The sequence below is a fragment of the Radiomyces spectabilis genome (assembly GCF_025331425.1).
Source record: "Radiomyces spectabilis strain NRRL 2753 chromosome Unknown BYT42scaffold_19, whole genome shotgun sequence".
Classification (NCBI taxonomy): domain Eukaryota; kingdom Fungi; phylum Mucoromycota; class Mucoromycetes; order Mucorales; family Radiomycetaceae; genus Radiomyces; species Radiomyces spectabilis.
This window is the reverse complement of record NW_026251944.1, coordinates 381506-406773: the sequence shown is the minus strand read 5'-3', so window position 1 is coordinate 406773 and position 25268 is coordinate 381506. Positions and strand designations below refer to the sequence as shown.

General features: G+C 41.4%; 3 protein-coding genes across 3 annotated transcripts; all 3 read right to left on the bottom strand.

Annotated features, from left to right (window-relative positions):
* Positions 1–342: 342 nt before the first annotated feature.
* On the bottom strand, positions 343–2081 carry BYT42DRAFT_590331 (mitochondrial carrier domain-containing protein). Its single transcript, XM_051570480.1, has 6 exons — positions 1938–2081; positions 1712–1865; positions 1552–1653; positions 1348–1479; positions 1107–1268; positions 343–1024 (listed from the first exon to the last, which is right to left on the bottom strand). Exons 1-6 carry the CDS (start codon positions 2015–2017, stop codon positions 671–673), a joined length of 984 nt encoding a protein of 327 aa, XP_051418223.1. The 5' UTR covers positions 2018–2081; the 3' UTR covers positions 343–670.
* Positions 2082–4522: 2441 nt separating this feature from the next.
* BYT42DRAFT_550362 (uncharacterized protein) lies at positions 4523–5035 on the bottom strand (the record flags this gene model as incomplete). Its single annotated transcript, XM_051566126.1, has 1 exon — positions 4523–5035. One exon carries the CDS (start codon positions 5033–5035, stop codon positions 4523–4525), a length of 513 nt encoding a protein of 170 aa, XP_051418222.1.
* Positions 5036–23001: 17966 nt separating this feature from the next.
* BYT42DRAFT_618900 (uncharacterized protein) lies at positions 23002–24536 on the bottom strand (the record flags this gene model as incomplete). Its single annotated transcript, XM_051572339.1, has 6 exons — positions 23002–23490; positions 23592–23734; positions 23821–23842; positions 23916–24104; positions 24171–24304; positions 24383–24536. The coding sequence occupies 6 exons, from the start codon at positions 24534–24536 to the stop codon at positions 23002–23004; spliced, it is 1131 nt and encodes a 376-aa protein (XP_051418221.1).
* Between the last annotated feature and the right edge of the window lie 732 nt (positions 24537–25268).

Sequence of the window (25268 nt, the reverse complement as noted above, 5' to 3'; positions counted from 1 at the left end):
GGGCGCACAATCGCTTTTCGACTCTTTTTTGCGGGTTTCCACATGTTGGCGGGACAACACTGATTGGACCCAGCCCAATTGCTCCTCTTTTCCTGCATTTTATTAACCATTTTTTTTGCCTGCTTGTTCACTCTCCACGATGCAATGAAAATGATTTTTACATGAATAACAAATCGATGTTGTAAAAGGATCAAATCTATTGCGCCAAGACCGCTGCGCAAAACATGGTTCGTGCTTGGGAACGCGATTAAACAACAGCAGTACTCTTATTGCGTCCTTTTTTTTTCTTGGCAGTGTTCTTTTATGGCATCTTGTGAAATAAGATCGAAATTTTACTCTTGGTATTCTAGTCATTGGAGAACTGCATAACAGAGAGTTGCTTACAGGGAAAGGCAGTCGCAGATGGTTTTTTATTCATTGCAAATTACATCAAAAGCCCTTGGGAATTACGTTTTTGTTTTCTTATAAAAAAGTACTACAATAAGCAATGGCAAACCAAAGGCCAAGAGATGAAAGATAAAATTGAAAAACTTTTTGGTACAAATGCAGAAAAATCTAGAAAAACGAGAGCGATAGGGATCGGATGCAGGAAGTCTCTAATGAATAGTCGTCCACCGGTGGTGATAATATATGTATAAAGAGGCGAGGGAAAGAGGCAAGGTTTTCTTTTTTAACCTTCATCTTCCTTCCACCACAACAAGATTTTCTTTGATTCTTCGAATACCAAGAATGTGACTGCATTGGCGGGAGCCACCTTGATCAGGGAGGGCATCAGACCTTTGTATAGGCTTCGCGCACCTTCCTGTTGCACGATGTTCTTGAAGCAAGACCACAATGTCATTTGACCTGAAGTTTGAATTTTCGGGGCTGGAACAATGTAATCTGACAAGTACGGTCCTTGCACCTGCATTCGTTTGCGTACCACGTCGAATGGATAGATGGCCGTTTTGCTGAGGATACCCGACAAGGCTCCACTGATCATATCGTGCGTCGGTTTATAACTGGCCGGCAGAATTTGTTCATCCTACAACACATCGGAAAATGAACCGGTTCTACGTAAGTTGTCGGCTTCTCTCTAAATGAGCACGTACCAAATTGACACTTACTCTCAGCACTTTAAAGGCCCCGGCAATGGCATCGTAGCCTGTAAATAAGAGCCCCATGTAAGGCATGATTTGGACCACCGTCGGCCAGAGACCTTGATATAATCCACGCAATCCTTCCTGTCGATAGATATGTCGGATGGCTTGCGCCATGCCTGTGTAATGCTGTTGATCCGGTTAGCCAGCCGATTCCTTTTTTTTTTCATGCATGAACCGACTTCTGTCTCATTGCCAGAACACCCACCTTGTGCTCGCCTTGAATCGCGAATCGGGTACGTAAGAGATCAAAAGGGTATGTTGCCGAAGTTGCTGCCGTTCCTGCCATCATTCCGGCCAAAAATGTTTTGGACGTACGCGGTAAAATCTGATTGCTATCCTGTGTCCATCATTGCATTAGCAACTGGGAGTGAAATCCGTATGTTGTCATGGCTAATTGAGAAAAACTCACTAATTTTTCCAACAATGTCTCCAACTCCTTGTAGGCCCAAAATTCGACAGCACTGTAGGACAGATACAGGTATTCGGCCGGCAAATTGCCTTTGTATAAACCCTAATTTTCTATATGAGTTTCGTTGACACGCTGATTCGCTGCGAGCGGTGGGTCTCACTCGAATGCCTTCTTCTCTCAAGATGGTTTTGAGGGCGGGCATAACGCGGGAATATTTGACATGGGGAGGGGTTTCGCCTTTAAACTTGAAGTGGGTTCGATGGGTCTGCAATTGCATTCGAATCTTGACAACGTCGAGTGGTGAGATGACAAATCTAATGGATTAGGATTTAAGTCTTATGCTCGAGGTGGCCGACCATAGGTAGGAAGCCAATGTCTGTGTTTACCTCGAAACGACCCCGGCAACTCCACCACAGAACGCCAGTTGATAGCTGTTCAGGTTAGCATCGGTAACATAAGAGGGCATTCGGAATGGGAAAAGTGGGGAATCAACTGGAGCCGCGGAGAAACTTTTTGGAAAAGAATATAAGAACAGCCCAAGAAAAAGAAAGAAATGGCAGGAACCTTTGGAGAACAAGTCACAAAAGTTGGGGGTGGCCGGCGGGAGAAAAAAAGTGGGGGAGCCACGGATACTAACCGAAACAGAGCCACGTATTGAAGCTTTTGTTCTTTTGCAAATTGACAGGAGGTGCTCTCAGCTATTTAGCTCACCACATCTCCGTTTTGCCTATTGGCACGGTGACGAATTGGCAAGTACAAAAGACGTTTTATAACTTTACATGGGCATCATCCGCTGGGGTTATGCAGTTACAGATCAACACTATTGTCCCTTCTTATTGAGGATGCCGCCTTATTTTTTCACTAAGCAGCGTTCGTGGTGATATCGGCGCGCTTAAAAAGCGTGCCATGGACAGAAAAAACAGACCTAATGGTCTTTGCCATAACATCTCTGTTCCACATCATAATGCAGATTCCGCACCAGAGTGCAGTTGGAATGTTGCTTCTCCTCCATTGCTCGCTGAATGTTCCTTATTGCTCTTCCAACTTTTTGTTTGCACTTGAGAACTTGCCTCAGTTAGTTGGCCTGCATGCCATACGCTTCGCTTTGGATTATTTAATGATCCACTGTTCGACAGAAGCGAATAAACTTGACCTACGTCTCATTGGATTTTTCCTCCTACGGATTGCGCATGTTCTTTCTAAGTTGCCAGCTGAATCCAGTCAGACATTCTCCTGGCAAAGTTCCACAAAGCAAAGACATCAGAAATGTTGCGATCATTGGTGATATATCGGCTACTAATACCTCAAAATCCCAGAAGCATGCTTTGTTTAGCAGTACTTTCAATTTCGGTGATATCCTAGAGCTTATTGTAAAACGCATATAGAGAAAATCCACAAGAGCAGAAAAAACAAATCATAGCTTATCCTGATAGCGTTGAAGCAAAACAAGAAGTAACTCCACTAAGATTTTCGCGAGTTGACTACAATGCAACAAAGTTTTTATTGCCACGGCATTAAAATACTCAAGTAGAATTTCAAGCTGATGGAAGTGGTTCCAGGTATGTCTTCCAAATGGTCACATAGACGCATTTGATCGTATGTGGCCCAAGGAAACTGGACAAGCAGCATGTAATGCTCACGGCACATCGTTATAGACATGGCTCTTGTTGATATAGCATTGCTGAAGTGGTTCATTCCCTTTCTGTGTTAGATTTGCTCCGAGGTTTGTTTGAACTCTTCAGCGATGCTAAAAGCATCTGAAAGCGAAAGTCTGTTCGTTGTGGTCGAGTTGCCAGGATTTTGTACAAGAGACATAAGGAGATCGGATTCACATAATCATAAAAGTGCATATTCACAGTGTTAGCAACACGAAGATACAGTCTTTCATTACCCTGACAGAATTCAATAAAATGATGATGTGTTACTCTATATATTTTAGCTGGAATGAGCGATGGTATACAAAGCAAACGACCTGCATTTACAGAATCCATCCAGTTAGTGAGTGGTAGGCAGAGAGCACATCATATAGAAGAAACGGAAGTATTACAGGCACCCGCTCCTCACTCGGCTGACTTCAACTGTGAGAGCCCACTGACGATCTTCCTGTTGATCGAATCATATGAATGAAAAGCATTGCTTTCAGAATGATACTTTTATAGCATGATGCTCAGTTCCTGATCATGCACTGTCTCTCATTAACTGTGAACGAAAGCCTTGTTTATTTTTCAATTAACACTTCATTCCTACGAAAATTAACACAGCTTTATAATGAACAATATGGTGATAAAAGTGCAATTGCATAGTCCTTGGGGTATCACATTTCAAAGCATACTTGACTACTTGCCTCTGAATATGCTGATAACGACCGGTAGCAGGGAGCTTTATTTATTTATTTGATCAATAAACGAACCAAGTGGCAGCTTACAGAACGGTTGTGATATAGATGGATAGAGACGTTGAGTACGGTGAGACTGTTGTTTATTCTCAAAAGAGATGATCTCTTTAGTATCTGGTATTCAAAGATAATAATTGGTATTGGGATTTGAATGTACAAATAGTGTGTAACTACTTTAGTGTCTCTTATCTGCTTAAACCGAGGTAATTCTTATGTAGTGGTATATGAACCCTATCTATACGACAACGGTATTTGAAAGAAAAGAATAATGCAAAGGATCAAGCCTCCTCAAAAGGATGTCGTCCCATTTTGATGCCTGTAAAAGTATGGTAGAAGCTGCCATCGGCCAAAGTTGCCCACCCAAAGTCGTCTGGTTCAGAGTGATCATGGTCGTTATTTCAAAGAGAGGAAGGTAAAGGTGATAGTGAAGGGGCGTGGCTGGATCCAAACAAGTTGTGTGGGAGATTGGCCGTACTTAGATCATACTGTATTTCGGTGGATCATAGAATGTTGGTCGCACCATCAACAGCTGAGAATTGACATTCAATGGCTTGTTGTCGCAGTCAAATTGACTATTTAACGTTGTCTCTCGATATCGTCGATCATATCTATTGACTTGCAGATCATCAACGCAGTTCGTTCCAAATCAAATACTAGTGATGCTAATAATATCACACTGTTTTTGAAATCCAACAAGGATGACAGCGTCCTTGGAAAGCAGAGTTTGCCTCGACGCAGGGCCAAGTAGAGTCCAGATTTTGCTAGGTGGATGAAACCAAGATGAGCATGCAATTCGTTGGCTTGTATGTACAGTACCATGTAGAGGAAAGAGATGTGATTTTGTTTTTCAAGAGATGCCTGAAGCGTATCATCCAGGTTGTCCTTTGCTTCCCGCATAAGTTTGCATACATCTCTACACAGCTTGGAAGTGGAACCATCCTTGGCAACCTCCATAGAAAGTAGATCGTGCTCGTTTTGGCGTGAATCGTATAATAGTCGAAGATCCACTTTGAAACCGACACAAGCTTCGCTGTATGTGCGCTTTCTGCCAATGACACCATATGCTGGACTTGATTCTCCAATTTTCATACATAAAATTCCATAACATCAACCAGGCTTTTCAACAATGGCGCCCATACTTGAGTAATGAAATCATACTCCGTAATGCGATTGATATTGGAGCTTTTGAGCAAGAAAGCATTGGATTCAATGGTGCGGATAATAACAGGGATGACTTATAGTAGCTTTTGCATTTCAGCCCATCTTGTTTTAACATTTTGGACGTATTCAATCGCCTTTCGAGGGTCATTCTCCTTATCAATGATTGATGCAACAATATCAAAGGTTTGATTGAATATCGCCGGAGGCTGGTATTGTGTGGATTTGTATTTCATGATGAATGGCTGCGCGATTCATTCGAAGTCCTCCTTGCTGCATTCTAAAAATTCTCAGGCCAATTCACCATTGCTGAGATCCCATATGGATGATAGACTGCATGACATCCAGTGTAATTCCTGATCTGTGATAAACTCGCCATTCTTCCATTGGCAAAAGATTTTTAATGCCTTGTGTTTGATCTCCATGCCAACTGTTGAATTATTGATCTGAACTTCATCCGCCTCCTTCATTGTCATGAATTTGGATATTGAGTCAACATATTCAGCACTGGGTGAAGAAGCTGTAGGGAGGATATCCTTTTGGCCTGTCTGCCCATTTATCTCTTCATTAATGAGATTTATAATCTCTTTTTCAAATCTAATTGCACCGAGAGTGGAGAGTATGACGCCATTGACAAGGCCTTGGTTGATGGCATTCTCCTTCTCACACTTGATTTGCCACACATCTGTGAATACACTAGTCGTTTTCTTGCACTTGTAATATTTCTTTAGTTGTTCACAGAAGATGTATAGTGGGTAAAAATCTTTTCTTCTGTGTGTCAGTGTGGTGAAAGTTTGAATAAGGCTCCTTTGATGTTCTTTACGCTTTTACTTTTATTGTCTGCTTCTTGCTATAGTTTATCAACAACTTTTTCGACATTAGTCCAGTCTGCAACATCTAAAGTACTGAAAAAACAGAGAATCTTGTATAATAAGCAATCACTTTCAGAGATGCGGAAAGAAGCTGGCAGGCCGTGTGGAATCAGCATCATGTTACAATGTTAGGAGGAAGTGGAAAATGAAAAGGCTAGAACTTATTTTGCTGGGCACATAATAAAAAAGTCAGATTTTGAAATAATGTCGTCATTTACCAAAAAAAAATTGTCCAGTGTCAGTACCTTAATAAACCTTGATTGTCTGGCACAAAATGTTCAGATTCACTGCATGGTAATGATATACAATCAAACCGACCAACCAGTCTAATATATATAACAAAAAATGTATATTATATCAATTTGAAAATTAACATCTTAATTTAGTTCTTAACTAAAATGTACCTAAATATGCTGGAATAGTTTTCTTCTTTACCACAGTAAAGTCTTTGATGATATTAACTTTTCAATTGATAATTGAAGCCACCAAGAAAATTAAGTATATGATACTTAAGAGTGCACAGACAATTATTAACACATAGATTTTATAATTTAAACTCTGATATAACTTTCAATTATTTAAAAATTTAAAAAAAGCTAAAAATTACTGCAAATATATTTACAGAACCTTATATAAATTTAAAAGATATTTTTAATAATGAAGACAAAGCTTTATATTATTTAATTAATAATAACTATATTAATAAAATAGAAAAATGTAAAGTTTATAATAAAGATATAAAATTATATATACTAAAAAATTATATATTTATAAAAATTATAAATATAGAAAATCATTTTCACCTTTAACAGATATAATATTTTCTAAAATAAAATTACCATTAAATATTCATTTACATATATTAAATTATTATCTTTTAAAAATACCAGCAACTAGTATTGCTGCTACTTTATAAATAAATCTAAATATTGTAAGTTTATATTATAAAATTTTTAAAATATATTTAAAAAATAAAATTAATTTTAATAAAAATATAAAATTGAAGAAAAAAATAAAATAATAGAAATTAATAAAACTAAAATTGGAAAAAATAAATATAATAGAAATCATAAAATTGAAGATGTATAAGTTATTAGTAGTATTGAAAGAAGTATATTAAAAAATAAAATTAAAGAGGAATTATCACTATCATTATAATATTATAAAGTGTCAGAAGAATTAAATATTATATCTAAAAACACAAAAGTTTAATATTTTTTAAAATAAAATATAAAAATTTAAAATAATATATTATTGTATTATTAAATTGTTAATTGTATTATAATTAAAAAAGAAGTTAGTAGAGTTATTTGATGTGGGTAGCATAAACGTAGTATTGCTACTTGTCTATGGGTGTGGTATCATGATGTTGTGAGGTCGTCAACATTCATTATACGTTCTGAAGGTAGTGGCTGTTCCTCAAAAATCAAAATCAAAAAATATTTTTATTACTAATTCAAAAAAAATATAAATAATATTGATAAAATTATAAAGAAATATATTAAAAAAGGTAGTACTATTTGTCATATAGATAGAGTTTATATACCACTATATAAGAATTACCTCGGTTTAAGCAGATAAAAGATACTAAAGTAGTTACTGTGATATAGATAGATAAAGACGTTGAGTACGGTGAGACTGTTGTTTATTCTCGAAAGAGATAATCTCTTTAATATCTGATATTCAAAGATAATAACTAGTATCGAGATTTGAATGTATAAATAGTGTGTAACTACTCTAGTGTCTCTTATCTGCTTAAACCGAGGTAATTCTTATGTAGTGGTATATGAACTCTATCTACAGTATACAGTATAACAGTTACATACTACAGTGACTCAAATTATTTTTTCAATGTTGTGCGGATGGTCGGTTTTTCGCGATTTGTGACTCGATTTTCCAAATAAAGTATAACATATTTTATATCATCTGAAAGCTGAAGTTTCAAGCTTTCTAACGAGCTAAGCCACATATTTTTAGCATGAATATGGGCGGAGATATAAGCCAAAACGTAAATTCCGCCATTGAAAAAATTATTTGGCTTTGTGAATTTTTTTATTTACCACTTGGTTTCACCACCTTTGGCACGAATAACTGCCTGTAAACGCTTAGGCATACTTTCTATATGCTTCAAGCACATTTCCTTGGTAACTTTCTTATACCAGACCACACGGATTCTCTCCCAAAGATCATTGATACCAGCAGGGGGTTCATTATACTTGGCAAGCTGACACTTTAAGTAAAACCATAGGTTTTCAATTGGGTTCAAGTCTGGAGAATATGCAGGCCAATCCAAAACATTCACCTCATGATCCTTTAACCACTGGCGAGTCATTTTTGAGGTGTGCTTAGGATCATTATCATGTTGAAAGATAATATCCTGTAAAGACAGATGATAATCATCTAAGGTCTTTTGCAAGTCATCCTCTAGGATTTTACAATAAAGTGTAGAATCCATAGTCCCTTGAATCCAAGTAATATAGCCAGGGCCTTCAGCTGTGATACAGCTCCAAAGAACCAAAGATCCGCCACCATGTTTGTATGTATGATTGACATTGTGATCTTGAAGAGGCATATCACTGTTTCTCCATGACCAAAGCAATCCATCTGAACCCAATCTATTTACCTTTGTTTCATCACTGAAGATAACCCTTTTCCAGTCAGCAACTGTCCAGTCCTTATACTTTTTGGCAAAGGCCAAACGAGCTTTCTTGCGGGCAGAAGTCAATGGCAATGCAGGCTTCTTGATTATAGCCTTGAAATTGGCTGCATGCAAAAGATTTCGGATCGTTTGAGGGTGAACAACTGTACCCTCAGCAGCCAACTGCTCAGCAGCCTCCACAGCAGTAGCGTATGCTCCAGTCAAAAATCTCCTAAGGATAAGACGTGCATGGTGGTCACTAATCTTGGGTTTGCGGCCACGTTTCTGATGCGATTCCACATTCCGATTCTTGGCAATTCGTGAAATCGTTGCAATTGAGACACCAGTTGTACGTGAAACTGCTTGGTAAGTGTCGCCAGCAATAAGACGTGCTTCAATAGTGTTGCAGATATTATTGGAAATGGCTTTCATGTTGCAGAATCTACAGATTGTTGATGGTGATCAGTAATTAGGATGCTAATTACAGGATGGGTGAAATTACAGGATCAATCGTCAGATTTCAGGATGAGAGGAAGAGGAAAAATAAAAAGAGCGAAGCTTTTGGCTGTTTACGGCAAAACAAATAGTATATGACTGCTAATTGGTGAAAAATTCCATCTTTGACAGCAAGCCAAATAATTTTTTCAATGGCGGAATTTACTTTTTGGCTTATATCTCCGCACATATTCATGCTAAAAATATGTGGCTTAGCTCGTTAGAAAGCTTGAAACTTCAGCTTTCAGATGATATAAAATATGTTATACTTTATTTGGAAAATCGAGTCACAAATCGCGAAAAACCGACCATCCGCACAACATTGAAAAAATAATTTGAGTCACTGTATTTGTATATTCAAATCCCGATACCAGTTATTATCTTTGAATATATTGTATAGATAGGGCTCATATACTACTACATAAGAATTACCTTGGTTTAAGCAGATAAGAGACACTAGAGTAGTTACACACTATTTGTGTCATATAGGTAGGGTCCATATACCACTACATAAGAATTACCTCAGTTTAAGCAGATAAGAGACACTAGAGTAGTTACACACTATTTGTACATTCAAATCCCGATACCAGTTATTATTTTTGAATACCAGATACTAAAGAGATCATCTCTTTTGAGAATAAACAACAGTCTCACCGTACTCAATGTCTCTATCCATCTATATCACATTTTTTATGGTGAATACTACCAACATGAGCCCCATCAACGAGAATTCAACCGAGATGCATGCATCCAAGGACGTGCCAATGACGGATGCATCAGATGCATCTACCGATTAGGGTTCCCCCATGGTCCAGTCAACTTGGGCATCCAAGCATGTTTCTCTGACTGCCGCGCTCAAACGCCGTCTGGAGGATTGCTAAAAGGAACTGGAGGAGTTACTTATTCAGTTGGGTACTCAGCAACATCCTGCAGACAAAGCAGGCGCTGTTAGAGACAAGGCCCACAAACTCTTGGCAGAGAGAGACTCTCTCCGTCAACTCCTGGCCGGTTATGACGTTCCGGATATAAGGAATCCGCTCCAGTCCTCTGCTTGGGAGAGTAAGATTGGGGATTCTTATCCTATGAAGGGTATCAAGGGCCCTAAAATTACTGCTAGGGACATTCCTTTGTTCCAATGGCGTGGTTGTCCCTGGACCTTGAATAAGAACAGAGATGTTTTCACTTCGATGGAGCACTTCTGTGCCAATTTCCGTCGCCTGTTGGTTCAAGCCAATTATGAGCTTGACCAGCATTGGGAAGAATGGTTTATGTTTGCGCTTCCGGACCAAGCAGATGATTGGTTCAATGCAAATGTGGCGAACCGTGGTTTGGGATGGGAACAGGCATGCGTTCTCTTTAAAGAACGTTATGAAAATCCCGACCATTATAACAAAGCGGTGAAGAACATTGCCATTATGAAAATGAATGGGAGCGAATCCCTTACTCGTTTTGGTGAGCGCTTTTTGCGTGCTTTGAAAGAGTGCAAACTCATTGACGGTCCTCTGGCTGCTGGTGTTTTCCAGATAAACATGACCGCATATATGGAGAATCAAGTGCTCAACACTTGGACCCAATGTAACGGCTCCAAGCCTATCTCTTCTGTGGAGGCCTTGCTCCAAATTGCTCCGTTCATTGTCGACAAGAGAGTAACGGAGGGTGATAGTCACCATGGTGACTACAAACACAAGGCGGGTAAGCATTACCACCGATCTGTGTCTCCCATTTTACGCAAGCGGCCCTTTAAGGGTGAGAACGTGAAGAAGGAGAAGGTCGAAAACAGCCGACCGAATTTGCCACAGACTTGCCTGTATTGCAAGAAAGCCTGGTTCCAAGGCCACCGTTGCGAGGCTTACCAGGAGGCGCACAAGATTAAGCACCAAGAAAAACGTCTCTGTCGTTTGCGCCTGGATGAAAAATCCGGCAAAGCCAAAGTTGGTGCTAAGCAAGCACTACGTAAGCAGATGCAGGACGACCACCCTGCCAAGGAGGTTATTGATACCATCCTGACCGAGCTTGAAGAAGAAGAGCTCAGCCGAACTGCACAACGTAAGTCTCTTAAGCTATACAGTATCCGCAACAAACAAAATTCAAGTATGCTAAAGACACCTATCATGATTCAGAATGAACGAATCTTGGGTCTCGTGGACACCGGTGCAGAAATGTCCATCGTCAGCAAAAACTTGTGTTCGTTAAATAAATGGCCAATTTTTAATGCCAAAGGATCTATCTTGTATGCTAGTAGAGGAGACACAGTGAAGCGCATTGGAACTACTGCTCCACTGGATATTATTTACAATGGTCGTAACATCCGTCATAGCTTTGAAGTTATGGAGTTAGCAGATGAATGTGAATTAATTCTGGGTATTGATTTATTACCGCAACTTGGAATTGCTCTCACTGGCGTCGCGACTGATTGGGATACATCAGAAACCCATCAGGCCAAAGAGGAGATGGCAATCGTGCCAAAAGCCGAAACATATCAACCCAATGAATCACCAGCAGGTACAGAAACAGAACATGTTCACTTCATGCGATCTGTTCAGCCGTTTATTAAGGCCAATGCTGCTATACCTAAGGGAAGTTTTTGTACTTTACCTGAATCTATTATTCATCTACTGTATCAACGCCCGAAGGAGTTACTGCATACCAAAGACAGTACCCTTTGCCGTTCACCATGAGACCAGTCATTGATAAGGCTGTTCAAGGTTGGTTGGATGAGGGAATTATTGTCCGTGCTGCTGTGAATTCATCCTGGAACAGTCCATTGACTTTGGCTGACAAGAAGGATGCATATGGCAATAAGACTGGCAAACGACCTTGCCTGGATCCCCGTCATATCAACAAACATTTACCTGATGATCGTTGCCCTTTACCATTGATCAAGGAAATTTTTCAATCCTTAGGAGGAAACACTGTGTTCACTACATTGGATCTAAAAAGCGCATTTCATCGTTTCAAGATCCACGAAGCGGACCAGCATAAAACCACGTTCACTCACGATGGTATTCAATATATGTTCCAAGGATGTCCCTTTGGTTTGAAGCCGATTTCATCCAAGTTTCAGAGAGTGATGTCTTTGATTTATCAACATCTGCCATTCGTGCGGACATTTGTGGATGATATCGTTATCTTCTCTCCATCGATTTCTGAGCATATCACACATGTTCAAACAGCCATTCAGGCTCTGACCGACGTGAATTTACTGCTCAATCCTGCAAAATGCCATTTTGCGCAATCTTGCATCTTCCTACTTGGTTTTTGCATTTCAGCTGAAGGCGTCGTACCTGATAGCCGCAAACTTACCAATGTGATGTCATGGCCAATTCCACGTACTGGTAAGGAGGTCCAGAAATTTATGGGTGTTATCAATTATTTCCGCGATCATATTCCTACCGTTGCTACCATCAGTGCTTCTATCGATGCACTTCGTTCGGCTGGTAGTTTAACGAACCTATGGACCGATGTGCACACTAAGCATTTCCAGATGCTTAAAGATATACTGGCTCAACAGCTTTTGCTGGAATATCCTGATCTCAACAAGCCATTCCTTGTCGCAACTGACGCATCCAACTATGGTATTGGTGCTGTATTATTTCAGATGCAAGGTAAAAGGAAACAATACATTTCCTTCATGGCTCGAGCTCTCAGTAAATCCGAACGCAACTACTCAACTACGAAGAGAGAGTTATTGGCCATTGTTTATGCTCTCCAGAAGTTTCACCAGTATTTTTGGGGTAATCCGTTCACACTTTATACGGACCATAAGGCGCTTGTTTATCTTCACACTCAGAAGATTGCAAACCCCATGATGCTTACCTGGTTGGACACTATCCTCGATTACACCTTTACGGTTGTCCATTTACCTGGTGTTCAGAATGTTCTCCCTGACTCTCTTTCTCGCTTGTTTATCCCTGATGACAAGCTGGAGGGGGGTATTGTCGTCAATGGACCGAAGCCAGTTGTATCAAAGAAGTCTATTGATGGACACAAAATATTCAGGATTAAATCCGTTGCTTCAACTGATGATACGATGTGTCCACCAGAGAATGAAAGACACGGTATCTTGGAAAAAGCACATTTACTTGGAGGTCATGAAGGAGCTGAACATATCGTACGACATATCCGTGCAGATGGTATCCACTGGAATAATATATTCCAAGATGCTGTGACATTGGTCAACTCATGTATTGAATGTCAACGCTACAACATAGGGCAAAGGTTATAATCCCTTGAGACCAATCTATGCATACCTTCCTGGAGATTACTGGGCTGCTGATCTTATCAATTTTCACAAGACATCTAATGCCAGTAACAACTACATTCTGATACCTGTGGATATTTGCACTCGTTTCTGCATTTTACGTGCTTTACCGAACAAAGAATCAGATACACTCGTCAAAGCATTTGTCGAAGTATTCTGCGATTTTGGCATACCCAAGGTTATACAATCTGACAATGGTTCTGAATTCAAGAATCAGTTCATGAAGAAGTTTGTTGAACACCTGGGAATTGACCATCGGCTGACCACACCCTACCATCCAAGAGCGAATGGTGTGGCTGAACGACATGTACAGGAAACGATACATATCTTGCGGAAAAAGATAGAAGGTGCTGGCAAAGACTGGGACTACTATGTTCCCAGCACACAATTACACATCAATAGTCGCATATCAAAACGACTCCAATCCTCGCCTTTCTCTCTTATGTTTGCAAGACGATTAAATGACTTTGTGGACTACCGCTCAAGAAATGCTGTACCGAAAGATCCAATGACACATGAAGACTTGATGAAGCGTGTGGAACACATGACGGATATTGTGTTTCCGGCACTCCAAGAGAAAGTGAAGCATCATGGTTCCAACATGAAGGACAAATTTGATACCAAGCACAGACTCATGGATTTCCCAGAGCGAAGTCACGTTATGGTCAAGGTACAAAATAGAGCTGGTAAATTAGCTCCTATTTATGAAGGCCCATACACCGTTCTGCGCAAGACGCAAGGTGGATCATATGTTCTTCAAGACGAAACTGGTGCACTTATGCCCAGAGACTTTTCGCCCTCTGAAATGAAACTGATCAACGTAGATGATGTGGTTCCCGAAGATGAACTGTACGAAATTCAAGCCATTTTTGATCATAAAGATCCTAGAGGCAAACGCGAATACCTTGTAAGATGGAAAGGTTATGGTGCCGAGGATGATCAATGGCTCACCGCTGATAAATTTACCGACCCTGCATTCATTATGGAATATTGGAACAGACGTGGATCAAACGAGACAGAAATGAATCTGCCTGAAGATAAGTCTGTGAAACAAAAGGGTAAAACACAAAACGTCAACCCCAGACGTAGTAAGCGCAATAGACAATAAGTGGTGGTTCTCAAAAGATAATTCCATACTAAGCGCATAAGTCTCTGTAATTCATGAGCTAGTCTTTTCCTCATGTATTTTTTCCCACAGGGTTTTTTAGAGGTTTTTATCGACATGACCATGTAACAGAGCCTGCTTCAACCTGGAGGGGGGTAATGTTGTATAGATAGGGTTCATATACCACTACATAAGAATTACCTCGGTTTAAGCAGATAAGAGACACTAGAGTAGTTACACGCTATTTGTACATTCAAATCCCGATACCAGTTATTATCTTTGAATACCAGATACTAAAGAGATCATCTTTTTCGAGAATAAACAACAATCTCACCGTACTCAACGTCTCTATCCATCTATATCACAAACGGGAAGTATCACTGACCCTGGGGTTGCATGCAAGTCTTTCTCGTCGCCCATTCCTGAAGTTCACAGTTGTATTTGTTGCAAACTTGACCATGCTGTATGCCCCAATGTAAACCTTTAGAATTGTTCCGTGTGAAAGCCTACGGAAGCGTCACTCACGTAATCAGTAACCAATATGACTGTATCAGTTAGACACAGAAAGCTGCCTTCATTGGAACTGGAGGCCTGTTCAGAGACGACGAAGAAAACCCGAGGTTGAAAAAAAACAGGGTGGAAAAACAAGAGAACAGTAACCACTTTATTAATCATTCTCGCCTTAAAGAAAGGAAAATAAGACAAAAAAGTAAGCACATTGAACGGTAATTGTGAGTCCTTTGTCACTTACGCTTGTAATAAATAAGACAAGGCCGCTGTCCTTGGAGCAATGTGGTGTTGTGCACGTAGTGGAAGGACTACATAACAGGTGGCCACGAAGGATTCGCTGAATGACACAAAGCACACACGTCTTCTCTTTTTTTCCGCTGACAATGCGACACCTGTCCTGCCTGTACGTCAGTGAGACTCGAGAGAAGAACATTGCTCCAAGAACACCGCTGTGTGGTCGGCGATCGAGTGAGTGGTCTACATACCAAACACGGCGAACAGAGGTGAGCTTCGCGAAAGGCCAACACTGCGCCCAACACTGCGTGCATACGGAAGTGCTCGCAAAAAATCAACTGAGATGACGTCAGGGGTAAATTTTTCGCCTATTTGGCCAGCTCAAGGTGAATCATTCCAAGTTCGCGGACTTCCAACCATGTAAAAATAATTAGGACTCTACGGCATGCTTGTTCATATGTAGATGAGAGTGACGATCCTGCTAACTTGGGAATTTCTTCCCGAAAGCATTTGAGATACCAGTGATGCGTCTCTGTTTGTTCCATATACTGCATAATGAGCCGGTATTCATTTAGGGAGAAGAGCGGATGGGAAGAAAATGAATGTTTCCAGCTGTTTCAGAGTAAAACAGCTACCGCTCGATTAAAAGCATCCGGGACTATTTTACGGGCGATTTATGGGCGTCGAACCAGCGATTGGAGGGCAGCTTGTCATCAAAAAATATTCTGTGGGTTGAATCTCTTCAGGCTTTAGGTTGCCTAACTTACAGCGATCAGTTTCTGCAGCTGATTCAAAACTATTCGCAGCTAGTTAAACCCTGATAAATGATGTGTTTAGTCTTGTTATTGCTATTTCCTCATCTCGTCCATCCGCAGATCTTGGTCGTCATAGATAGCTTGCACAAATACCTCGATGCCACAGTCACCATGGTCTTCAGGGTCCCAATATCTTGAATATTGAGATAATTTGATTGGCTTAAATGAACAATTTCATAGTAACCAAATCCCTGTCATATCTTTTAATGATTAGATGACGACGAATGATTGTGATAAATGTCATAGAAAGTATTACTTGGTTTTTGTTTCCTCTTTCTCTTCCTCTTCTTCTCGACCTTTGCTTTCCTCGCCTCCTTTTCCGCTATGACCTCATACATTTATGTCGTCGTTGGTGCCTTTACATCGGCCTTTAATTGTTAGTGGTTAATCCTATATCAAGACGGGGTTCTTAGCGACGCTTTGGTGTACTGCTCTTCGTGTTGTGGCTGATTCCGCTGTTGTTGCCAATTGATGACGGCAGCATGTGTCCCCAAGTTCTTAGCTGTTTTGTGCTATCCACTTCGTGATCGCGTCAATGAGATCCGTTTTACCTTGGATTGACTCGGAAGAATTAAAAACTCGCCTTGCAAATTCTAGCGGAGGCCACGCTGAGGCAATATCCGTTCTTCAAAGACCAGATTGGGTGGACCTATCAAAAAGCTTCGACCCGATATACCATTAGAACAAAACCACTTACTGACTCATAGCTATATCTTCAGCTGTATCACGTGCACCCAATTCTTTGAAGCCTTTTTTGATTTGTGTTATATATATTGTTTCTTTATTTTTGGAATTTTGGAAAGCTTGTGTGGTATCATTATCTCGCGGCTTTTGTTCGTGTTCTTCTTCAGTTTCTTCATTAGCTCTTTGGTATCTATGATATGATGTGATTTGTTCCTGATGATTGAGGAATATGATATTATAGTGACACATACGTTTGAAGAATACGAAGTCGAATGGAAGCAGCTGAACGAGATAAACATGCTAGAGGAACATAGCTTCTAGACGTTCCACACATCACCATTGCAGCCTGGTTCCTGGAAAAATCGAATGCGGGGTGTCAATCGCAAGCGTAGCTTCTGTTTCGCCTACTTCTCTTCGCCCAGCTGCGCAATATCTCCAGAAACCTTCCAGCGTATTGCGAGCACCAAAATACAATCTTGCATCGTCTTCCTCACCTTCTGTATCAGCTTATTCCGTTCTACGCGACCTCTTGGTTCATCTGCTTGCTTTACATCTGTGCGTTCTTTCGCAATCTTAAACATGTTTAAGGTTACTACGGCAGCGTTAATATCGTTTTTGAAAAGGCATAATGAGAACTCTTCTCTGATATATTTGGAACATTATGATTGGAAATTGAATATCCTTTGCTGGATTGTAGGTGACTATATGCACAAATAACGAATGGTGCTTGCGCCCAGGGATCTAAAGAAATCCGGATTTGGGAAGGAATGGGTACGATGACAAGGAACAAGTATTTGTTGCCAATAAGGCCGAAGTGGTATACGACTTTCTGAAATTAACATAGATGCGCCGAAGCTTCTAAATCTCACACCTGCACATAAACCACGAAGCCAGCAAGAGTACCTGATACAATCACCTCTACAACGTCGTACTAGTAGGGAGGATTTTTGAACGGCAGGATCGATCAGACGAAGAAAAGTCACGGCAAAAAAAAGAAGGCTAAAGATCAACAAAAAAAGCAAATCCAAAATATGCAGTAATGCGAGCAGAAAGAGACAACTATACCAGCGTCATCATCTACATCGAAGCCAGATCCACACATCCTACTAAAAGAGGTATACAGCCTCTAATCAACCACGGACATTATCTCAACCTTATTAAAATGTTTGAATTTTAGTTCGCAGTCACTTTTATTGTCCGCTAATTTGGCGTTGTTGATTGGATAATAAATGTTCTTAAGGCTGCTGATTGGCTAAAACAAAATAGATCACATGATTTACGTTTTGTAAAAACCGGTCACTTGGAGTTGCTCATGATCTGCACTTCCTTTTATGCATGAGCGGACCGTGTTATTATATGATTTGTTTAGTTAAACCACGCTGTATTGTTTTATTATCTAGGTCCAATTCCTTTCTTTATTCCATTTCCTCAAGCTCAATCGCTTTTTCCCCAATGTCGTCTTCAATCATTTTCTGTGCTTCGTGTGGCCTGCCAGGTCATGCTCGATCAACGAATCGCAGCGGTCCCAACAATACGAGACGTGCTGAGGAAAGCGCTATTGTCTCATCACCCATCTCCTGTGTTTCTTGCGGTCTCCCAGGACACGCTCGATCCACCTCTAGAAACTGTCCCAATAACCCCAGACGCACCGAACAACCCAACGTTGCTACGATCCAAGGATCGGTAGAAGTCCGTTGCTCTTCGTGCCAGCAACTGGGACACCAGCGCAGCAGCCATCTGGCTTGCCCATTGAATCCAGCGAGGCTGGCTATGAGAGAAGCAAACGAAAATGACGCTGGAGAACACAGCCGTAGATTACCTGCACCTGTTGGTAACGCAGAGTCTGATGAATCAGAACTCCCCAGTAGACATACCTTGGGTCGCATGAATGTTGTCTGCAATTTCTGTCAGGCACACATGTGGGCCAAAGAAAGCTCATCTGAATCGAACTCCAATCCGCAGTTCCGACTCTGCTGTGGCCAAGGTTCCGCTGTGCTTCCACCTTTGGAGCCTACACCTCCAATCATCGCCCGTCTCCTTCGTAGCGACAATGAAGAAGGGCGAGATTTCCGTGAGCAGATCCGCGCCTATAATATGAATTTGAGCTTTACTTCGGTAGGCGCCCAAATAGATGAATCCGTGGCCAACAATCGCAACGGAGCCTACTGCTACCGTATCCAAGGTGGCATTTACCACCAGATCGGTGGTCTACTACCACCAACCGAGAGTCATACCCCTGCGTTTGCCCAAATGTACATTTATGATTCCAACACACAACTTAGACACCGGCATGCTGTGGCACCCTATCTGCAGAATGCCACCCTTCTCATTCTACAAGATCTGCTTACCGAAGTCAACCCGTTCGTGCCGTTGCTGCAGTCGATGGCCCAGGTCTTGCGTGAATCTGAGGAAGCCGTAGATGTGAGGCTACTCATAAGTGCGGAAAACACGCCTGATGTTCGTCGTTACAATGCACCCACGGCTAGCGAAGTCAGAGTGATCCTGGTAGACAGTACGATCACACCAAACAGTAGCCGCGATATTGTGCTCCGATCGAGAAGCTATGGGCTTCAACGCATCAGTGAAATGCACCAGTACTACGACGCGCTCCACTATGTCCTCATGTTCCCGCATGGTGATCTCGGGTGGAACATCCACTCACGCTCGCCAAGCGGTCGGGGCATTACCGTTATGCAATGGTATAGCTACCGTCTGATGATGCGCGATAACAGCCACGATTTGCACCTGTACGGCCGATTGTTCCAGCAATATATAGTTGATATGTATGCAAAAATGGAACAGAACCGACTCACGTATTTGCGGCTAAACCAGGCAAATCTGCGCACGGAACTGTACCGAGGTATCGTAGATGCGGTAGAACTCGGCGACAATGACCTCCAAAACGTCGGGCAAAGGGTCATTCTCTCATCCACCTTCATTGGCAGCCCGAGACACATGCGCCAACTTTACCATGATGCGATGAATATCGTACGTCGATGCGGGCAGCCGGATCTCTTTATTACTTTCACTTGCAATCCTCAGTGGGTGGAAATTCAGGACGAGTTGGCTCCACTCCAGACAGCTGTTGATCGGCCCGACCTTTGCGCTCGAGTTTTTAACATGAAGCGTAAAGCTCTCATGGAAGATTTGACCAAGAAGCATGTTTTGGGTAGGGTAGTTGCCCATGTCCATACTGTGGAATTTCAAAAACGAGGATTACCGCACCTCCATCTGCTTTTGGTGTTACATCTGGACGACAAGCTGAGAACACTGGACGATTATGATCGCATTGTGTCAGCTGAACTTCCGGACAGACAGAGATTTCCTGATCTCTACGACACCGTCAGCAGATGTATGATGCACGGTCCTTGTGGAACCATGCATCCGAGGTTTCCCTGCATGGAAAACGGCTCATGTAAAAAGCGTTACCCGCGCTCCTTCAACGAAGCTACCGTCGAAGATCACAGGGGTTACCCTTTGTACCGTCGTCGCAACCAAGGTTCATCTTTCAACCATGCCTCGGTCCCCATCTTGCAACGACAACGATTATCAGCGCTCTACAAGTCATGGTTGCCCAAATTTCTCTCCACGAAACACTTTCACGATAATAGGCGAAACAATCAGCAGCAAATGCCGTTTGCGCCAGTTGTGGTTAAACAGAGCATCGTCGCCGTTCACATAAAATGTGAGTGGAGCTCTTTTTTGAAGAAAGGTGATTGACGATACGACGATCTGGTGTTTTGTAGCATCATTTAATTTGGGTTATCTGTCAGTTATACTGTATATGCCCTTTCATTCTCTTCAGTAATCGAATGATACATGGAGCAGATATGCTTCGATCTGTGTAGCCCATCATTCATGCATCAGTGAGGTGACTATTGTTTCATCCATGGAAAATCACATATTTTTGTCCGAATTTTTTCTTCTTCTTTAGTTTTGCATCTCTTCTGTTTGCCTGGAAATCCCTCACTATCATTGCATCCATCATCCATCACCAGACTATGGCGTGTATCTGATCCGGTCGATTCGATTATTATGAAAAAAGGTACCTTTTGTGTGATACGACTATCCGTTTTTCGACAAGAAAAAATTTACCTGTCCTTTTTCTCTATTCTGTCTTTAGCTTTTGGTTTTCTCTCCGGTTTTCTTTTGCCTGGCAAGCCATTCAAGCCATCCATCCCTCCAAAACCTTTCTACTTTGTTCGGGCACCAGATTGTGGCCAATCCGGTTTTTGTCGTCAAAGGACATCTTCGGTCGTGTGGCTCTCTTTCTCATCGGGAAACGCTGACGCGTCCTCCCCAGGTTCCTCTCATATGGATTGCTGCCCGTGGTATCGCCTTCGATATTTCTTCCCGACCATTTTATTTTGTAGTTGTAGTATGTATTTTGTATTTTAGTGAATAGTCTTCTTGCAGTCTTTTCCTCCTTTTTTTTCCCACAGGGTTTTTAGGGGGTTTTTACAGACGCACCTATTGTATTTACTTTTTTTTTATATATTTGTATCCTTTCTTTATTTCGGTCGGGAAGCCCTCGGTATCTGCTGCATCAAACATCAAAGGTAAAATATCTCAACGAAATTTGAATCAACCAAAGAGCTTACTAACTCATTTTTTTTAAATACCCAACATTCCCACACATCTTTGTAGATCTATCATAACCTTGGGCGGGACAGAACGGAGGGGGTCAATAAGTGCTGCTTTGTTCATTAAAAGTGTTTCATGGTATGCCAGAGTATTGACATTAATATACCAAAGTTCCATCAAGAGTCTCGCCCAGGTTATGCCGTATTGCGTTAGGCTTTTTGTCTGACGAATGTCGCTCAATGTAAGAGTGCGGCATCCAGTAGCAGGTGGCATCCATTGCACAGCGGGTGTACGGCTTGTTATATATTAACGAGTCTCCACTGGAGTGGCTATTTAGGTTGCTTGACTGAAAATTTACTGTAATCGTATTAATAGATCCCCGAGCGGTTGGCGTCGTAGATAATAAAATCTTCATGTTGACCAACAGCATAATGCAAAAGGTACAAAAAACAGCGCTAAACGTGGCTTTTTTTAATCAGATGGCATTCAAAACTAGACAACGCCACACGTTGCTTCACCGGTAGGTTTGATGCAAACCTCATTTTCATCCATATTTTACAAGAGTATTCACTTTGTTCAAAGAGGTGAAGAGTACGAATCTCAGACAGATGTTGATGAAAAAAGGCTACATAACTCAACGGAAGAACGATGGGAGTTGCTTCACAATATCTATTTGAGGAAACATGCGGTGCTTTGTTTTGGGAAGGAAATTTATCTTCGGAGGTCGGCAGGTTGACTGAGTCGGAGCACACCAGGAAAGGAAAGCGTGGTCGGGGATAAAGTGGGAAGGGAGAATCAACGCGTCCATACGTTGCACACATACGACAGAATGCTTTTCCTTTATATGACCTTAACAAGCCGTACACCCGCTGTGCAATGGATGATATGTCGTAAAATATTAATGAGGAAGAAAGAAACTGATCATGATAATAAGCCACTGTCTGCTGATGAAGAACAAATTATTGGCTTTGAAGATTTTAAACAAATAGATACAGTAGCTGGGTATGTACAGAAAGTGAAGTCGTTCATTTTGGGATGGTATTGGTTTCCAGTAAACGTAAACCGTAGTAAAGCAAGATGGGAGAGTACAGCAAGAGACCGGCGGCTGGAAACATGATGATCGCCAGTGACCAACCCAACTTGAATGGTATTGAACGCGTGGATTGAAATGTATCGTAAATCACTGCCAAGTCTAGTAACAGTATGAGAACGCCGATAACCGTGGGGGTGGTTCGATGATTGACCATGGATAAGAACGGGGTTTCCAAGTAAGAAAAGTCCACGCCAGGCGCGCCAAGAAAAAAAAGAAGAAAAGTTTAAAAAAGGTTCTTGGATAGCAAGAAGTGCAAGACGAGGAGAAGCAAGGAAGAAAGAAAATGAGCGTTGAGAAATAAAATAGCTGGATTAAAAAAGGATAAACCAAAGCAAGGGCACATGGGGGTGGGGAAACCCTAAAATAAGACTGATTTCTCAAAAAACTGACTGTAGAAAAGAGGGGTGTGCCCCATTGATCATAATTTTTTTCAAGCTAGTTTTTTCTCTTTTTTTTTTAGGCATGACGCTATGTGGTACGGAAATGCGCGCTTGTTTGCTGTATAAACAAACCGGAATCGAAAAACAAGAAGAAATATAAAACAAAACACCAACACAACAAGAGAAGTATATCAAAGAACTTTTATGACGAAACCAATATCCCGTCTTAAGAACGCTTTAATGTAGTTGCCATGGTCAAGCTCGGGTGAGTATCAGTCAGTAGTAACCGCAATCCCTGTTGTGGCAGTGGGTGCGAAAGCAGAGAAGATTTAAGTTGATCACTCGTCGTCGATATCCCAGGAAGCGACGATCGTTTTCTAATAATTCGATGGCGATAAATCTCCAGTGTTTCATACGGTACCGCGGACCGGTCATTCCGTTTGGGTTCTTCTTCATCATCTTCCGTCACGGTAGATGAAGTTTCGCTGATATAGTCGGGCATCGTGCCATGGCGAACCTGTAACGACAGTAGCACGTCGTCCACGTTGCCGGGTTTTGACTCTTGCAGCATTTGAATCGTACCGTGCGCTTGTTCCAGCATCTGCACGTATTCACGCATCCTTTCCACCACATCCGAAACACTACCTGCGTGTTCCCGTTGATAATTCGCAATCGTCTTTAATCGATCTTGAAGTTGCGTGGTATCATAAACAACCTAAGGAAATCGGATCATAGCCATGTTGAGTCGTACAACGTAAAAACGGACACACCCACGGTCCCGTCATCATCTTTGTTCATGTTCTCCACATGACCTACACTCGCTAAATCCGCATGAATGTGTCGCATCGCCCGCGTAGCGACCACATCGCATTCCTTCTGCTGATGAACGGCTCTTTCTAGAATAACTTGCAAATTTACATTCACTTCTTGTGTGGCCGTCAAGTCTTCTTCAATCTCGTCTGCACACATCCAATGAGTCATTCCGTGTTTTCTTTTTTTCTCAAATATGGAATGTCTTTCTTTTTTTTTTGCTTTTTTTACTTACTGACTCTGTCCTTTGAATCACGCTATAAAAAATATATGTTTGGTAAGAAAATAGGGGATCTGCTGCATTTTTTTTTTCGGTTATTCTATACGTACAAGATCGGTTTCGATGCCATTGATTTGTTGGGCCAGCCCATGCATTTCATTTCGAAATCTTACAAGCTCAGCTCTAGCTTGTCCGATTTCTTTTAAAAAAAGCAAGCGTTCCTCTCGGTTGGCTTGGGTGCTGGGCATGGATTCAAGCGAATGGGACATCTGAGTAGGTGTTGAATGGGACATATTCAGCTGAGGGTGACCACGATTGTTATCATCATTTTTGGTATTTCCCAGTATACACCTCGTCCCTCTTACCCTGACAGCCGTATAGTAATTGTTATTTGTCGTGTTATCGTCATCACCAGAGCCATAATCCACACAACAGTTGCCCTTTCCTCTGCCGGTGGAGCCAATGGTTTTCGAATAACCAAAATTGGATGACTGAAATCCTATAGAATCCGAATAAAAACAGCGTCAAAATCATATATCGTTTTTTCTTTGAGAAATCCAATGGGAGGGAAGACTACCTTTGCATAATGGCTCTGATCCAGAAGAGGAAAAGTAAACCTCGGAATCACCCAGTGAAAGCTGTCTCACAGATGCCACGGTTACCATGGTCCCAGCATCGTGGGAATGCAAAACGTCCTGTTGTTGTACCTGGGCAATCTCGTTGTGAATCATTTACTGCTTCATCTATCTCCACAGAAGAAACGGCCGATGCTGCTTGTTCCACCCACTCAAGGTGTCACTTTATCAAGCGAATAAGCAAAGTGTAAGAAGAAGAAAAAAGAAAAGAAAAAAAATACAAGACAAAAAGGAAGGTGCTGGGTGTATCAATTAGTGGATTTATGTAATAAAGAAGTTGCGACGAGTCTGGGGAAGGGGAGAGGGGAAAAGAAAAAGAAAAAAGAAAGAAAAAAAGAGGGGAGTGGAAAGAAGAAAGGGAGGTGAGGAACTTGGCATCGGACTCGTAGTGGGCATCAAAATTAAAGATACAGCAAAGTTGAAGGAATTTGACGTCATTTGGGTATTGCATATGTGGTGGACGAAAGGACAATTGCTCTTTAGAGAAGGTCCCCCTCTCACTTTCTAAAATAGCACCTGTTTCCATCTCTCATCGTTGTCCCTCCAACCATAGCGTCCCTTTAAATTAGATCTCACCCATTGGCTAATTGAACCCCGCCCATATGCACTCGTACTCATTTTAATGGAAGAGGGGCATGTCATCTAAATTTTTATGGACCTTCCACTCTCTTTGCTCAAAAATAAAAACCCTTCATCGTGGTTTTCAAAAAATGCATGCTCAATAGTTGCTTTTTCCACCACCGGGGACGGTCAATTTGCAAAGCATCATTTCAAACATCTATTGAATGATAACTCATCCCGAAAAATAATGACTGCAAGTCAGCTGTA